Raw genomic sequence first — 18,258 nt, forward strand, 5'->3', positions numbered from 1 at the left:
TAACGTTTTAAATTTCGAAACAGTGCTGTACATTCCTCATACATTTTGTCAACTGATTCTATAAAGTTACTCATGGTTGTAGGAAGTGATTACATATTGTACCAAAATTAGGCTTTCAACTGGAGATAGTAATACAAGAAGTGTTTTTGTGACAATGCGCGACATGTTGGCTCGTTGGTCTAGGGGTATGATTCTCGCTTAGGGTGCGAGAGGTCCCGGGTTCAAATCCCGGACGAGCCCATTGATTTTAACTTTTTTTTTCCATCATCAAAAATTACGGCATTATTTTTCAACCGTTTATTTACTTGATAATGTTTTAGAAGTGTGCCCACAATCAATGAAAAAGAATGACCCCGACGTGATTTGAACACGCAACCTTCTGATCTGGAGTCAGACGCGCTACCGTTGCGCCACGAGGTCTGAGGAAGGTGTCCGCAAGATCAATGATTAAGTATTAAACTATATCTAGGTAAACTGTCCATGTCCTGACAGGCAGTGATGTGGCCGTTTTATAATCTCTCTGTCTTGTTCTTTACACACAAAAGACTCATCGTCCCACATTTTAGAGCTGTGCAATGAAGTTGTATGTTTTGCGTGCTACACTGCCCCCTAGTGGAAGCTCGCGTTGCTCTTGTAGTCGGATGCGGTCAGATGAGAGGTGTGGAGTTATCGGGAGGATTCTATTGAGGTTTTTTATCAATGGCTTTTGTATATAATTTAAGTTTATCAGTCTATATTTTGTAAGACGTGGCAATGGTGATGCTTTCAGACTTTATGTTAAAAATCTACGTTTATAAACTTTGGGAAGGCATTGGTCCTCCCAGTCTGATGTCCCCGGACTGGAGATTTTAGTTAAATATCTAAAGTTATTCAAGTTAACCTTGTATTTCATGGTCTTTTATTATCGGTCGTATCGTGAAGTACCTTCATACAATCATTGGTGTTGATGGGTTTCATCGATGGCCAATCTTATACTGAATAAGGTTAAGGTATACTTTAATAATTCCTCATTTGAGCCATGCATCTTCAACCGGCACCTATTGGGGTAACCTGTCGAGATGCAGTAGTGTTCAGGTCCAGATCTCGAGCTCTGTTGTGTGAAGCACAAAAAATGTGCATTAAAATCACAAAGACATGACAGAAATCACAAAACAGTTTAAGACATAAAAGAGAAGAGTAAAAAAAAGAGAAATTAAAGCCGCGCTAGCGGCGATGATGGCTCTCGCAACCGCCGTCCCGCGCTACCGCGCAATCGCCCCTTCACTGCATTACCCTAACCCACATGTGTCAAATACAAAGCCCGCGGGACCCCCAGATGTTTTAATCCGGCCCGCCGAAAATTTCGAGAATAAAAAAAAATAAAAATACAAAATTCAATCGATTCACAGAACCGTAGTTACATCCATAACCGTTTTTATTGCTAAAACTACACGTCCCACAATGGCCGCCCCTCGCCCAGGGAGAAGTGCTGAGAAGTGCCGAGGCGCGTTGCGCACTTTACAGCACTTACGCACCTCAGAGCAGAGGTCTGAGCGAGGAAAGACACGTGTTGTTTTGGAGAACACGTGGAAGAAAGAAAGGAGACGGTTTTGTGGATGTTAGAGTTATGCTAAAAGTGGAGCTAATGTGGAGCTAACAAGAAAACTAACTTCTGTGATGATGCTCTGTGAGGAAAACATCCTCTACAAACCTGGACAGATCAGGAGCCACAGGTAAAAACACAGGTCAGAGTGTAATAAAGAACATGACAAAAAACCTAGGACAAGTACAATTTTGGGGGGAAAAAGTCAAGCGTGGCGGTCCCACTTCGATTCAACATGGCTGACTTCCTGTTTATCATACAGCGATGCTGCCAGATGTGTTTACTTGTCAAAGGTAGCTCTATCACTGTTCCACGTGTCATGTGCCTAGGCCAAAGATTAAGTGTTTCATGTTTTTTCTTTTTTGCTCTAGGTGAAGCTGGTGCGACGGGCGTTCTTGCAAGCTCCATTTTATTTGATTTTGGGCCGAGCCGATCGCGTCTATGTCCCCATGTGTGACATTCATCAATGTTCAGGGGGTCAAAAATGCCCGAGTTGTGGCAGAATGACCATGAATAAGAAGAAACCAGGTGAGAACAAAGTCTCGAGCATTTCCGTGGAATGAATTCCACTCCATGGCTCGAGCCAATAATAATAATAATAATAACAAATATAGCCCAATGTAAAGTGCTCGTTTAGTGCAAACTTTTGCACGGGCTTCGCCCGTTTACAACGGTAATGTTCCATTTTCCTACAACTAATTAGCATGCACGGGGCGTGCATGAGTGGAGAAGTGCGTTAGTGAGTGTTTGGAAGTGGGCGAGCGCTTCGCGCTCGATTTCGTGCGCACTACGTGCGCACTTTCGCAGCCGTGCTTCGCTCGGCCTTACGAGACTAATAGGCCTCTCGCCAGCTTGTGGCGCTCGGGCCTAATAACAATAACAAATATAGCCGCAAGCGGCAATGATCGGCCCTCGCCACGCCGCCGCCACGCCGCAAGAGGAGGGGGCGCTAACGCGCCCCAATTGTCCTTTTATTACGCCTACTGCTGAATCTGTGACGATGTCACATCTTCTCCCCTTTGTTTTACCATCAAAAAGCAATTTTATTTTGAATTCTTGGCAAAATGTGCGGCTTTGCCGCACAGACACCGTGACTCTTTGAATAAAAATGTGGATAACTTTTGATGGTCCACCCCTGAAGATGAGTCTCACCAAATTTCAGGTTAATATGTCTAACGCCCTAAGAGGAGTTTGTGAAAGTCTAAAGTGTAAACATGTTCTGGCGATTTCCCCATTGGAATAACATGGGAGGTTTTGGTCATCGCTACGGCAACGCCATAACAATTATGACATGGGTCTCATTGACTTTTTTGATGGGGATGCCAAAATTGAGTTGTGTGTCAAATTTCATATAATTTCGCAAAACTAAACATTTAACCTCCATATAAAATCTGTAGGGGGCGCTGTGGCTCCAAATTAATTTATTTCACTTCAAGTAGGTTTAGGGCAAAGAGTTTAACAACTGATTCTAATTTGACGCAATTCGGACTTTATCTGCGCAAACGGCAGAAATTTTAAATATGGGAGATTTCTGAAATTCTAGCTACAGTTTGCGGCTTCGCCGCACAGAGACCGTGAGAGGTATCAATGTAATTTGGATAACTTTTGATGTCCCACTCCTCAGTAGCATTTTCGCCAAATTTCAGCTTTTTAGGGCCAACGCCCTGGGAGGAGTTCGTAAAAGTACGACGTTTGGAAAAACTCCGAAGTCATGTTTAGCCATTTTTGAAGCAATATGGCCGACCTTTGGTTGGGCGGACGGCGTTGCCGTAATAATATTTTTTACTTCTCTTGTCACCATCTACCTCTGCGCCAAATTTCATGATTCTACGATCAGATTTTTTTTGGGTCATTTCCCATCTCTCAATGCATTTTTGGTACATTTGGGGGCGCTGACGCGCCAATTTTTTTTATTTTAGAAAAGGGAAATAGCCAGAATGTAGAGAGGCACGATTTTTAGAGGTGTGCAAATTTTTGTGACTTTTCGTCAATGTTCACTGGGTGAAAAATAGGGGGGTTGGTCCCGAGAAGAAGAAGAAGAAGAAGAAGAATATTCCGATGCGAAAACAATGTTTCCCATTTTTCAAATATCATAAACTATACATTTTCGGAAAGCGCTCGCGCTTTCCTACCTCATGGTGTGGGTCCCTGGTCACTGACGGGTACTTTCGTTGTGTTTTTGGCCCTCTATACAGTAATAATGTTCAATTTTTGCATTACATGCTTATATGCACGGAACATGCAAGAGATGGGGAACGTATTCGTGAGCTACTTAGCGCAAATGAGTGCTTTATATGACGGTCGTCATCTCAATGTAAAGTGCTTGTTTAGTGCGCACTTTTGCACGGGCTTCGCCCGTTTACAACGGTAATGTTCCATTTTCCTACTACTAATTAGTATGCACGGGGCGTGCATGAGTGAAGGAGTGCGTTAGTGAGTGTTTGGAAGTGGGCGAGCGCTTCGCGCTCGATTTCGTGCGCACTACGTGCGCACTTTCGCAGCCGTGCTTCGCACGGCCTTACGAGATTAATAGGCCTCTCGCCAGCTTGTGGCGCTCGGGCCTAATAAGAAGAAGAAGAAGAAGAAGAAGAAGAAGAAGAAGAAGAAGAAGAAGAAGAAGAAGAAGAAGAAGAAGAAGAAGAAGAAGAAGAAGAAGAAGAAGAAGAAGAAGAAGAAGAACAGCTAAACAAAACAGTTTTTAGCTTAGATTTGAACATTGCTAGAGTAGAGGCCTGTCTCACATCGTCAGGAAGACTGCTTCAGAATTTAGCAGCATAAAACTGAAACACAGATTCCCCATGTTTAGTACTGACTCACCACCAGCAGGAGGCCGGTCCATGTTTAGTCCTGACTCTGGCACCAGCAGGAGGCCGGTCCATGTTTAGTACTGACTCACCACCAGCAGGAGGCCAGTCCATGTTTAGTCCTGACTCTGACACCAGCAGGAGGCCGGTCCATGTTTAGTCCTGACTCTGGCACCAGCTGGAGGCCGGTCCATGTTTAGTCCTGACTCTGACACCAGCACGAGGCCGGTCCATGTTTAGTCCTGACTCTGGGCACCAGCAGGAGGCCGGTCCATGTTTAGTCCTGACTCTGGCACCAGCTGGAGGCCGGTCCATGTTTAGTCCTGACTCTGACACCAGCACGAGGCCGGTCCATGTTTAGTCCTGACTCTGGGCACCAGCAGGAGGCCGGTCCATGTTTAGTCCTGACTCTGGCACCAGCTGGAGGCCGGTCCATGTTTAGTCCTGACTCTGACACCAGCAGGAGGCCGGTCCATGTTTAGTCCTGACTCTGGCACCAGCTGGAGGCCGGTCCATGTTTAGTCCTGACTCTGACACCAGCACGAGGCCGGTCCATGTTTAGTCCTGACTCTGGGCACCAGCAGGAGGCCGGTCCATGTTTAGTCCTGACTCTGGGCACCAGCAGGAGCCCGGTCCATGTTTAGTCCTGGCTCTGGGCACCAGCAGGAGGCCGGTCCATGTTTAGTCCTGACTCTGGCACCAGCAGGAGGCCAGTCCATGTTTAGTCCTGACTCTGGGCACCAGCAGGAGGCCGGTCCATGTTTAGTCCTGACTCTGGGCACCAGCAGGAGGCCGGGCCATGTTTAGTCCTAACTCTGGGCACCAGCAGGAGGCCGGCCCATGTTTAGTACTGTCTCACCACCAGCAGGAGGCCAGTCCATGTTTAGTACTGACTCTGGCACCAGCAGGAGGCCGGTCCATGTTTAGTCCTGACTCTGGCACCAGCAGGAGGCCGGTCCATGTTTTTAGTCCTGACTCTGGCACCAGCAGGAGGCCAGTCCATGTTTAGTACTGACTCACCACCAGCAGGAGGCCAGTCCATGTTTAGTACTGACTCACCACCAGCAGGGGGCCGGTCCATGTTTAGTCCTGACTCTGGGCACCAGCAGGAGGCCGGTCCATGTTTAGTCCTGACTCTGGCACCAGCAGGAGGCCGGTTTATGTTTAGTCCTGACTCTGGCACCTGCAGGAGGCCGGTCCATGTTTAGTCCTGACTCTGGCACCAGCAGGAGGCCGGTCCATGTTTAGTCCTGACTCTAGCACCAGCAGGAGGCCGGTCCATGTTTAGTCCTGACTCTGACACCAGCACGAGGCCGGTCCATGTTTAGTCCTGACTCTGGGCACCAGCAGGAGGCCGGTCCATGTTTAGTCCTGACTCTGGGCACCAGCAGGAGCCCGGTCCATGTTTAGTCCTGACTCTGGGACCAGCAGGAGGCCGGTCCATGTTTAGTCCTGACTCTGGCACCAGCAGGAGGCTGGTCCATGTTTAGTCCTGACTCTGGCACCAGCAGGAGGCTGGTCCATGTTTAGTCCTGACTCTGGGCACCAGCAGGAGGCCGGTCCATGTTTAGTCCTGACTCTGGCACCAGCAGGAGGCCGGTCCATGTTCAGTCCTAACACTGGCACCAGCAGGAGGCAGGTCCATGTTTAGTCCTGACTCTGGCACCAGCAGGAGGCCGGTCTATGTTTAGTCCTGACTCTGGCACCAGCAAGATGCCGGTCCATGTTTAGTCCTGACTCTGGCATCAGCAGGAGGCCGGTCCATGTTTAGTCCTGACTCTGGCACCAGCAGGAGGCCGGTCCATGTTCAGTCCTAACTCTGGCACCAGCAGGAGGCTGGTCCATGTTTAGTCCTGACTCTGGGCACCAGCAAGAGGCCGGTCCATGTTTAGTCCTGACTCTGGCACCAGCAGGAGGCCGGTCCATGTTCAGTCCTAACTCTGGCACCAGCAGGAGGCCGGTCCATGTTTAGTCCTGACTCTGGCACCAGCAGGAGGCCGGTCCATGTTCAGTCCTAACTCTGGCACCAGCAGGAGCCCGGTCCATGTTTAGTCCTGACTCTGGCACCAGCAGGAGGCCGGGCCATGTTTAGTCCTGACTCTGGCACCAGCAGGAGGCAGGTCCATGTTTAGTCCTGACTCTGGGCACCAGCAGGAGGCCGGTCCATGTTTAGTCCTGACTCTTGGCACCAGCAGGAGGCTGGGCCATGTTTAGTCCTGACTCTGGGCACCAGCAGGAGGCCGGCCCATGTTTAGTACTGTCTCACCACCAGCAGGAGGCCGGTCCATGTTTAGTCCTGACTCTGGCCACCAGCAGGAGGCCGGCCCATGTTTAGTACTGTCTCACCACCAGCAGGAGGCCGGCCCATGTTTAGTACTGTCTCACCACCAGCAGGAGGCCAGTCCATGTTTAGTACTGACTCACCACCAGCAGGAGGCCGGTCCATGTTTAGTCCTGACTCTGGCACCAGCAGGAGGCCGGTCCATGTTTAGTCCTGACTCTGGCACCAGCAGGAGGCCAGTTCATGTTTAGTACTGACTCACCACCAGCAGGAGGCCAGTCCATGTTTAGTACTGACTCTGGGCACCAGCAGGAGGCCGGTCCATGTTTAGTCCTGACTCTGGCACCAGCAGGAGGCCGGTCCATGTTTAGTCCTGACTCTAGCACCAGCAGGAGGCCGGTCCATGTTTAGTCCTGACTCTGGGCACCAGCAGGAGGCCAGTCCATGTTTAGTCCTGACTCTGGCACCAGCAGGAGGCCGGTCCATGTTTAGTCCTGACTCTGGCACCAGCAGGAGGCCGGTCCATGTTTAGTCCTGGCTCTGGGCACCAGCAGGAGGCCAGTCCATGTTTAGTCCTGACTCTGGCACCAGCAGGAGGCCGGCTCATGTTTAGTCCTGGCTCTGGGCACCAGCAGGAGGCCAGTCCATGTTTAGTCCTGACTCTGGCACCAGCAGGAGGCCAGCTCATGTTTAGTCCTAACTCTGGCACCAGCAGGAGGCCGGCTCATGTTTAGTCCTAACTCTGGCACCAGCAGGAGGCCAGTCCATGTTTAGTCCTAACTCTGGCACCAGCAGGAGGCCAGTCCATGTTTAGTCCTAACTCTGGCACCAGCAGGAGGCCGGCTCATGTTTAGTCCTGGCTCTGGGCACCAGCAGGAGGCCAGTCCATGTTTAGTCCTGACTCTGGCACCAGCAGGAGGCCGGCTCATGTTTAGTCCTAACTCTGGCACCAGCAGGAGGCCAGTCCATGTTTAGTCCTGACTCTGGCACCAGCAGGAGGCCGGTCCATGTTTAGTCCTGACTCTGGCACCAGCAGGAGGCCAGTCACTCATCTCAGACTATCGGTTCATATGCGTACCTATATTCCCTGGTACCTATGTTTCCCCATTTCTATGAACGGAGGAACATAGATACCTCCTCAAATTATAGAATAGGCAAGGTACAGGGTTGAGGAGGCTTTTGTTTTTAAAATAAATGAATGACTACCAGAAATTGTGTTGTAAAAATAGTGTTTTATAGTACATAGAAATTTGAACTAATTTTGACATTCTTTAAAATGTTGTAATTAATTGTAATTATCATGTGGGAAACATTGTAATCAGTACTATGTAAACACTGTTGAAAGGGGGTGGGTCAACATATAATGAGATTGCACTTCTACCCACTCCTATTTTCTTGTAGACACCTAATGTACAACTACAAATGTACATACATGTTTTTGATATCTATCTATGATATCTATGACATAACTATCCAGTTGTTCTAATTATGATTTAGTTTGGTGGTATATAACCTGTGCGGCATTGAAAGATAATTTACACGCAACAGACACAATCTTCTGACGGTTTAAACCATAATTCATCCAAACACATTCGATAAATATGGATGGAGATTAGTATTTGAACAGGAAATCAAGAAAATAAAAATTGGAAATGTTTTTTAACCTTAGTGCTATTGATCCCTGCTTACCCTTTATCCCATAGTTATCATGGAAATGCTATTCCTATGGCAACCGAGCCTTTGTGGATGGCCTCGAGCCCCCTTTGTAGAGGACTGAACCTTTCATTACACATTCCCTTCAAGCTCTAGCTTCAAGTCTTCAAACTATGTGCGTCTTTGTTATTTTATTGCCCTATTTGATTATGGGAACACAATACATTACATTGTACTGGCTATATATGTGACACAGAAGGAAAGTAACTTTACCTTTAAGAATCAAGGATATGATCAGATTTGTATCAGCTCATATAGTCACAAGAGCCAGAATGTTGTAATTTTCTGTGATAAAGGAAACTGGAGCTCTGTCTTCAAAGATGCATGAGCCTTCTTGAGAAGCTGACAGGCATGGATGCACAGCCGAAGAAAGTGGCCCTGTCGGAGAGAGTGGAGAAAGCAGGGAGGGGTGGGCCTTGTGCAGACAGACAGAGGAGTTGGAGGTGGCATTGAGGGCCCAAGGAGCTGTGCTAAGACTTTCACCGTTGGAGCGTGGGGCAGAGGTGAATGAACCCTGTCAGTGTTGGGGAGTACCATGGGCTGAGGGTGGGCTCGTCTCTTCTCAGCATAGTGGCCGGCTGCGTCATGATCGGGATTTCCAGAGAATGTGACGCTGATGCTGTTGGAGGCATCTTTCTGGGGGCAGGAGGACTTGGTAAGTGTCTAATAAGAACAGAAAGAGTGTCAAGGCCGTACCAACCTGGGACTGTAGTTCCAATGCAACAAAAGAATGTTATCTTGGTTGGTTGGTTGGTTGGTCTTGCACTCTGATTCTCTTTGTTGTGTTTTGTGATCTAAAATATAAACTAATCCTAGTGCCTAATCCTGGCCAAACCAAGCTCAAGATTTGCAACATGATGGACAAGATGGTGCACAAGACAAATTTAAAGGCGCAATGGACGATTTTTTCGGCGATTTGAGAACGCTGGCGGTGCGGACTGATACAACTCACACGTGCGTTTGTTTATTAGCGCAACGGATCGCATCACGTCTTAATTTTGTCCCGTACACTGAGGGAACTATATTATGATAGATCAATGCGTTTAGACACGCGGAACCGTGCTGCTCTCGGGGGACGAGCCCGGACGAGGCTGCAGGTGAGCGGTAGGTGCGTTTTATGATTGATAGGTGGCAGGACTAATCGGCAGTCCACGCCACGAGGAAATGAGACTAAAATTTGGGCCAAAAAAATCGTCCATTCAACCTTAAAGATAAGATAAGATAATCCTTTATTGTCCACACATGGGGAAATTTCATTGTTGCAACGCAGGTAGATACAGAGGAAAAGGACAGATAACTTATATATAGGAAGTTTAATTTAATAGAAGAACTCTTATAAACAAAAACTCCTATAGACAAAACCTCTCATTTCCTAATAAGGAATGAAAGGATAAATAAAGATAAAAATAAAATAAATATAAAATTAAATTAAAACAGCTAGCGTAAGACAAGATGATACTACTACTACTAATAATAATAAGAATAAGAATAATTTACCTACAGGAACGATAAAGGTCAAGAACAGTGAAACCACCTATACCACCCAGACAATATAAGGCATTCAATGTATCATCGTAGCAACAAAAAAAGGCATGTCAGAGCAGGAATAAACGTGGACTCAGCCAAGTCTAAATCACGGACTAAAGCAAGGCAAAGCGGTTGACAATCGTAATGTGATGTAATCCTCAACAACAGAATAGAAATCATCACTACCCCTAACAGACACTCTTATTTGTATGTCTGTTTGCATTAATCAACATGTTACCTAACAAATGCAATTAAGTATAGATGGCTGAATGTGCAAATTAGAGGTAAAAAGATCTGAGGTCTGTGACATTTTCCATCCAGTCTTTGATACAGCCGCGTAACCATAGAACCAACTTCTCTGCCATGTCAAAGGAGCTCTCAACCAGGAGCATAGTTTTTAAAGCAAGACAACGTCAGCGTGCATAGTTAATGTGAAAGTCATTCTATTGCAATTTGGATGAGCTTTCAATAATAAATCTGCTGTAGATTTTGGCAACAAGTTGAACATTTGAGAAGTGTGTACATGATGTTTGTCGGACTTTGCCTTCTCCGTGCCTGCTCCTATAACACACGAGTGACTAATGGACGCAGTGTTCTCGGCAAAATCTTTTCACTCCTTCAGTTGCATGACATTTTAAGCACACGCTTGCATCACAGACACCCACGGGACAGAGCACAGTTTCCCATATGGCTTATAATGGAAAATCAATAACTGTTTGTGGAAAGGTTCAGACTGACAAATGTTTTATATTGACTTTATAATACTATTTTTGATAATTATTTTTCTATACTTATATACAGGTCTCCTTATATCAATTTACCCCTTTGTAAAAGCATGGCTCAACCTCAACAACATTCTACCATCTTTTGGTAAGTTGTCCAATTACACGGCACAATTGCTTTGTCATTTTTTGCTGTTAAATTATTCAGTTCAATTCAGTTTATTTTTGTAACAACCAAAATCACAACAGCACAATTGTCAGCCTCCACAGCCCTTTTTCCTTCTACTCTCCTCATCACCAAAGCAAAGACATTTTCCAAACAAAGTCCATCATACTTTGACAATTGTTCCCCATCTTACAGGAAATAGAGTGCATCCAAATGCTCCTAACCCCATTCCAGAGCAAACGATAGATGCTCTAAGACGTGACGGTGAGTTGGTAAAATAGTTGATGTAATATCTGCTCTCTAACATATATAGTTGACCACCATTTTAGCCATTTGATTTTTTTAAATAAAAAGTTTTCTGTGCAGGAACTCAAAGTCAGCTGAATCTGGAACGTTCTAAGAGTCGGATGGGAACGTTTGTAGAAGGAGGACGTCCAGGGGACAATCCAGATGAAGGGTATAAGAACGTCCCTTGATCCTGTTCCCATCAGCAAAAATTGAACTTTCATAAAGGTTTTATTTAGGTCTTTTCAGCACTAAAAAAGACACATAACACATAAACACACTCAAATTCCCCTGTCTTACTGGTATCATTTTAGTAGTATGTTGGGTGTATTGCAAAGTGTAAATTGATTGTCTTAATATTGAATTAATATTATTATTTAAAGTGCATATGACACAAAACATTTGTCATAGTTTTATGTGAGTCAAGTGGCTGAATCCATTAGCCCATATTATCAATATACAGAATTCCATTCAAAAGGCAGAGACAATTTTTTACATACCGTACAAGGATCATGATGTTTAAACATGAATTTAACAAAATATGTGTTGCCACATATTTCTTTTTTCTTTATGATTGACTGGAAAGAGCTATGGTATTACCTCTATTTATGTCATATCTGCTGCCCATATCCAACCAGGAAGTAAGATTATACACTTTCCCCAAACTCTCAAACTAAGGGTTTCTTAGCAAACTCTTAAATTAAGTGTTTTAGAGAACCAGTCAGTATCACTCGGTATCTGGTGTGATCACCAAAATGGCAGCCGAAGTTGACAAATATTGGCAGGAACTAGAACACACTATCGTATACTGTACGCCAATCCAGAGCATCCTAAACATGCTCAGTTAGTGACATGTCTGGTGAGTATACTGGCCATGCGAGAGCTGGGATGTTTTCAGCTTCCCGAAATTCTACACAAATCCTTTCAATATACGATGATGATTGTGGATGAATGGTACAACACTAGAGATGTCACCCATTGAAAATGTTTGGGATGCTCTGGATCGGCATTTATGACAGCGTGTTCCAGTTTCTGCTGATATTCAGCAACTTCAGAGGCCATTTTGGTGGTCACACCAGACACTGACTGAGCCCCCCAGATGCCCCTCATAAAGCTAAACCAAACATGTCAGAGTGTCCCATTTATTGTGGCTGGAACATCTATGCAATATTTATGCCGTCATCATCATCTTGATATGCCACACCTGTGAGCTGGGATGATTATTAATATGAATATTCATATTCATATTCAGTACTCAGTAAGACACATTTGGTCTTTTCTGTGTATAGAAAGAGTTTAATATCTTGGATTTCAGCTCATGAAAAATGGAAGCAAAAATGAAAGATTGCGTTTATATTTGTGTTCATGTAGTACTTGCTGTACCATCCACACATAGAACGTCTCCACTTTTCATGGGTATTATTGACCTCTCTATCTGAGTATCAATTAGCTCTTCTCACAAATGTCCAGCATTAAGATGGCGATTAGGATGTGCTGGAGCAAATGAAGGATGTTCTTGGATTGTCATCATCGACACTGAATTTAGATCATTATGTCTGCAAATGTTAATCTTATTTTCTAAGTATCACATCACTTTTATCACACCCAAACCATCTTGGTGGATGTGGTTACCATGGCAACCCAGATCAAATGTCAGTATAGATGTATATCAAATTCACACTGGCTATTCCATTAACCAGATTAACCAGTGTGAGCAGTGTGGACACAATTTACATAGATGCTGTTACTGCCCATCTCCAGACACACTAGCTCTCTGGATTATGAATTATGCAAACAACTGTTTCTAATTATTATATGTCTAAAGGGAGTTCATGTTAGACAGGAGCCAGATATGTGTTTCAATAATTTTGATTGATCTCTCTCCCTTGCTAATATTTGTCATGCCATGATTTGTTCCAGAACATCTTCAGACATGCCAGATGTCTTAGCTAGACGGCATTTCAAGCAGTCCCCTTCTGAACCAGACTTGCCATGAGGGAAACAAGTGTTTTCATTAGAAGGGCTGTAAATTTCTCTCTCTTTTTTTTCAATGTTTCGTACAAGTTGAAAAATGCTTTGTCATTAAACACTAACAGTACCCAAGCCTCTAGTGTTGAATTGTTCATTAGGAGAAGCTGAGTCTGGTGCTGCCTCATGCAGAGTAAGAATCAGCCCGGGGGGAAGGGAAAGAACCCCTCAAAGTGCACACTGTGAACTACACTCAGGTGTTCAAACACAACACATTGATAGAAGAAAAGGGGCTGCATCATAGGAAGTGCCGTGAAGAAGAATAGCCTACTTTTGACCGTGTCGTGCTGGGAGTCTGAATAGTGCCAGGCATGTTGATGGATCCAAGCAATAAGAGGACAAGAGGGAAAGTGTGCAAAGCCTCTACAACAACCAGCGGTTTGATTGTCAAGCACCAAATCACAAACTCCACCAACGCCTATCTGCGCCACTGAACAATCAGAGACATAATGAAACCCCTTCCCACCTAACCCAGACCTGTTACACATCAAAAGCTGTCTCCTGTGTATTTGGGTTGTGAGGCTGACCCACAAAGCGCAGGTGCGTGGCAAGTGCAGGGGACTGAAATGTATTTCCTTTGTGTTGCTTTTTGAGAGCATTTACAACAATGACATCAAGTCACAAAAGCTCCTACGGGGTAATTCAAGGCCTTCATTTTGTAGGTTAGAGCTTACGTTTGAAAACTAACTCATAGACTGACGTTAAGCGCAACATGAACTGAATTTACGCAAACAAGAGGCGCATCCTTATCGTTTTTTCCCCTCAGCATCCAACAGTTTGTGCAGGTTTAGGCGGTTCACGCGCGCACACACGCACCAAGCCGCCGTGAGGAGGAGCGCGCGAATCACATCCAGAGGTTTTACACAGAGACGCGTCAGGTCTGGACAGGGCGAGTCAGACACCAGCGAGTGCGTCTCTGATGGTGTCATGACCGGTCCACACTGTCCGCGCCCGGGAGGACATACGCTTCACGTCTGAGCTGAGGAGGAACGGCATCTCATCTGCGTGATCTCCGTGTCCAGCCTGTTACGTGTTAACCGGTGCTCTGCGCGATTAAATGGCTGGCATGACTCGTGCCCCCGGGAAAAGAGGCGCAGAAGCATCGATGACCACCAGACGCGCGCGGGATCCGAGCGTCCGCGCGATCACACGTTAAGTACGTTCAGCAATTTCGGGACATCGCTTTGGAAATCCACGCCGTAAAGATACATTCCTCAAATGGTAAGATGCAGCGTTTTTCATTTTAATCGAATGCAACACATTGACCAAATGTATTTAAAAATAATCAATGGAACATTATCAGTAACATATCTCAAAATGTAGCCTGCGGTTAATGACAGCAGTCCTGCTATTAGTCAAACACAGGTGTGGATATTGAATAATAATCTAATAATACCTCATGCTATTGCACACAATGCCCAGTGCTGTGGTTGCCACGAGCAATGCTTTCCGGTCAACTTCACTTGGATCATTTAAACCAGTTCAAATAAAGACTATGTAGAATATGTCCATTTCCCCGTAAAGGTCTTGGACCTGAGTGCCTTTAGACAGCAAATTTTAACCTATCACTTTTTCTCCTTCTTATTCATTTAAAATGAGACTTGTTCACATACAAGCACTAGTCTTTTCAAAACAAGAAGGTGTCAAATCTGTGATGAAGAGGAGGAAGTTGCATCAGAGCAACAGATGTAATTAGACAGCTGATAATAATGTGAAGTTGGGTGTGTGCTATTTTTTCCACAGGAAACACATTTGTCATGTATCTCTATAATTTGTGTTCTTCTTACAGACATAATGATTCTCTTCAGTGGACTGGACATCTACCAGTTCTCCAAAGCCATGCACATGTTGAAGCACACCGCACTCTAAGAAGACACAGCCATGGTCATCACTGACAGGCCCCTTCAGGCCTCTTCAGCCTCTAAAAAAGAGGCCCAGAAGAAGAAGTGGAGGTCACGGCCACACGGTCTGCCGTCCCCAGCTTTGTGCTGTGCATGTGGCCTTTGCATCATGTTGGCAGGGCTCAACATCACTCTAGTGGGTGCATTTGCCTTCAGCACACTGGTGCCTTCTGCCAACCCGCCAATCATTATCGGACCCATCCTCCTGCTCGTGGCCTTCTCATTCTTTGGGGCTTGCTGCGTGTGTAGCCGCCTGCCCCCTCCACACAGCTCGCGTCACTCAAATGTGGGTGGCAGGGGTGCAGGGTTAATGGGACAAGGGGGCCTGGCCGGAGGAGCAATCTTTGAGATAGAGACGAGCGAGCACACTCTGCAGGACACCACAGCTGTACAGCTCAGCCCAACATCCTCCCGCGGATCCTCTCAGATGTCCACCCCAGAGAAGAGGATTGTGAATCAGGATGGAGCGGGGACATGTAAGCTCTTCACCATGGAGGCTAACGGTTCCTCCTCTCCGTCTGGCACCGCGGTGTACTCAGCTGTCTCAGTAGGCGGAGGGGAGGTCCGGCTCAATCTGCCATGTGAACAAGTGGGCACCTAACACTTAACCACTGTGGGACCTAGCACTGTACATAACTTTGATTTAGAGACTTGTGATCAAATTGTCTTATTGTTTACTGTCTTTTGATCTCAAAAGTATGATTTGTCTGTGCTGCCAGCATGCAAAGTCATAAGTATATACTTTGGTCCACAGGTTTTTTGAAAAAGAGGCCTTGATAACTTGAGATAATTTGAGAGTACCTGGGAATATGATTTGTTTGTTGTGAAAAGTTATTTTTGAGAGGGGAGTTAACTGACTGTGACAGTTTTGTGTGGCATCGTGTGAGCCGCCCTCACTTTAGAGTCATGAAATGTTCAAGGCCACAGTGGGTCCAGAGCGGTATTGTCCCATAACAGTACACTCCTGTTACTTTGTTTTTAAAATGACACCAATGTTTCAATCAAACCATTTATAAATTATGCATTAGAATGTAGACTAAATTAAATAATATTCAGAAAAGGTGACCACCAGCCAATGTTTACAGGTGTAGCAGTACAGTGGAGGGACTATTAGTTTTATCCAACCTCAACAGTACAAGTTACACAAGGTATAATTATGTAAAATAAAATGAATAGTTGGCCAACTTTTCTTGTAAAAGATGTAAAATGTTTGTAGTCTTTAAAAACAATGTGCACACGGTTTCAAAATCTTCAGTCATATATCCATTTCTAATCATTTTGCCTTTGCCATGCATTGTGCCATTGATTTAAACCAAGGACTAATATAGCAATCTCAGCCATATTTCGTAATGTTTTCGTAAACAATATTAGCCGTAATATACAGTAACAAAACATGTGGGCTATATTACTCCTTTGAGGAACTGAAACCATGCGCCTCTGTGTATGGGCCTGTCCAGCATGTCATCCTGATGCTCTTCACATATATGTAACGTGACTGTTTGGATCTCGACGTTTTGATAATCTACAGAGCTTTTGGCATTTCGCGGTTTGTGCAGTGCAGACACGTCCGATTTGATGTGACACATGTTTATTTCACCTGGGCATTTGAGCATGGGCTGGTCAGTATAACGTGAACATTACACAATGTCACTTACCTCATGTTTGTAGATATTATGCAGAAATATTAGTTTCTGGCCATAATATAGCCCAGTGGTTCTCAAACTGTGGTACTCAGGCTCCTCCGCTTGCTTAATTTTATTCACAATTCTGCCACAACTTGGGTTACACCTTATTAAAACTACTGTATACATTGTGTTGTCCTATTTCAGACCTAGTTTGAGAACCACAGCTATAGCCAACTTTATAAGAGAAGCCACACAGACTTAGTATTGCAAATGCATCAAGAATTGCATCACTGTGATATTTTTGATTAATTTGGGGTGATGAAACAAAGTATACTTTTCTTTGTCTAGAATGTTGCCTTAGAAAATTCAGGATCAACCTTAAGAGGGCTATTTAAAAATGTATCCCCCAAAGCCATTGTTTGACTCCATGTTCCATAAGAGCCTCAACATATATTTAATGGTTGTAAAAAGTTTATGGTTTTATTCTCTTAGCACATTATAAGGTGTAGCATTTTCACTTCCCTAATATGTCTCAGTATGACCCAGAATTCATTGTGACTCCAATGATATTTTTCCAGCATGTTCAGGGTTCATGGAAATGCAACGCTCTCTTGTGGCCTATTGGTGTTGTATGTTTTTTAAAAGATTTGTGTATCATTTATGGACAAATATTTTGTGATGGTTTAAAGTAATATAGACAGACGTGCTCCTTAAAAAATAAAAATGTAATTTTCTGTAAATGCATTAATTTCTTAATGCTTTTTTCATAATACAGATAGGCCCACATACTTGTTTGCCTATACCTACTGATTTATTTTTGTAGCCTATGCGGTGTAAAAGATTTCCAGCGAAATGGGCTGAAAAAAGTGACAAAACATGAAGGCCTACAATTTTTCTAGAATTATATTAAAATGAAGTAGAAATTTCTTCGACTTTATTTTTATTTTGCTGTACAGTAATACAAATTATTTCAGTTCGACAGTTGACGGCAGAGGGCGCCAATGCTCTATGTAACCTTGAATTGAGTTACATAAATGGAATCTGTCGTTTCAGATCATAACCAGCAGATGTCAGTGGTGTGGGGCATATTACATCTGAGCAATCCAACACAAGCTCTCAATACGTTTAAAGATTTTGTTGGTAATTGTTTAGAGTTACACAACGAGAGGAATGCATTACATGACGTACTTGCTTGTGTCAATTATAGTGGATAAGGTTGATTACATCACTGCAATCTGGTTATCAATACCATCTAGTAGGAAGAAAATTATGCCTATTCATAATGATGATGAGTGACCCACCTTCAGAGATGACTAAATGCATTCTGGGCACTCATTTGGAGATGCTTGGTGTTTTTAGTCTGTCTGGAGGCAACAGACGGTGGTTTGAAGTCAGCGTGGATGAGCCAAGCGAGAACCTGAGCCAAGACACAAACTGCTTAAAACTTTAATTGTTTTTGAATATGTCCTCTCATAAGGCCAGTGAGTTCCATCTTCTGTCTGCTGACCTGGGCGCGACCACTTTGCAAAAACAAAGCTTCAGCATGATAAGGGCATTGCAAAGGTCAAAGGTGACGCTTTACCACTGCAGTTTAGCTTACCTGTCACAAAAAATGGATTTGAAT

General features: G+C 44.6%; 2 protein-coding genes and 2 non-coding genes across 5 annotated transcripts; 3 read left to right on the forward strand and 1 right to left on the reverse strand.

The window, feature by feature from the left end:
- The first annotated feature begins 168 nt into the window (after positions 1-168).
- On the forward strand, positions 169-240 carry trnap-agg (transfer RNA proline (anticodon AGG)). Its single transcript has one exon. It is a non-coding gene; the product is annotated as a tRNA-Pro (tRNA).
- Positions 241-348: 108 nt separating this feature from the next.
- On the reverse strand, positions 349-420 carry trnaw-cca (transfer RNA tryptophan (anticodon CCA)). Its single transcript has one exon. It is a non-coding gene; the product is annotated as a tRNA-Trp (tRNA).
- Positions 421-8,787: 8,367 nt separating this feature from the next.
- On the forward strand, positions 8,788-13,176 carry kncn (kinocilin). Of its 2 annotated transcripts, none has more exons than XM_072440405.1 (5): positions 8,788-9,035; positions 10,709-10,777; positions 10,991-11,059; positions 11,162-11,252; positions 13,001-13,176. In XM_072440405.1, exons 1-5 carry the CDS (start codon positions 8,888-8,890, stop codon positions 13,074-13,076), a joined length of 453 nt encoding a protein of 150 aa, XP_072296506.1. In that variant the 5' UTR covers positions 8,788-8,887; the 3' UTR covers positions 13,077-13,176. The 2 variants fall into 2 exon arrangements, with proteins under 2 accessions (XP_072296506.1, XP_072296507.1); XM_072440406.1 differs by having other exon boundaries at positions 11,162-11,319; positions 13,001-13,077.
- Positions 13,177-14,112: 936 nt separating this feature from the next.
- On the forward strand, positions 14,113-15,744 carry tmem275a (transmembrane protein 275a). Its single transcript, XM_072441507.1, has 2 exons — positions 14,113-14,329; positions 14,898-15,744. The coding sequence occupies exon 2, from the start codon at positions 14,990-14,992 to the stop codon at positions 15,608-15,610; it is 621 nt and encodes a 206-aa protein (XP_072297608.1). The 5' UTR covers positions 14,113-14,329; positions 14,898-14,989; the 3' UTR covers positions 15,611-15,744.
- Positions 15,745-18,258: the final 2,514 nt, after the last annotated feature.

This window comes from Eucyclogobius newberryi, unplaced genomic scaffold (assembly GCF_026437365.1).
Source record: "Eucyclogobius newberryi isolate DKJ021-1_F unplaced genomic scaffold, fEucNew1.0.hap1 SCAF_12, whole genome shotgun sequence".
NCBI lineage: Eukaryota > Metazoa > Chordata > Actinopteri > Gobiiformes > Gobiidae > Eucyclogobius > Eucyclogobius newberryi.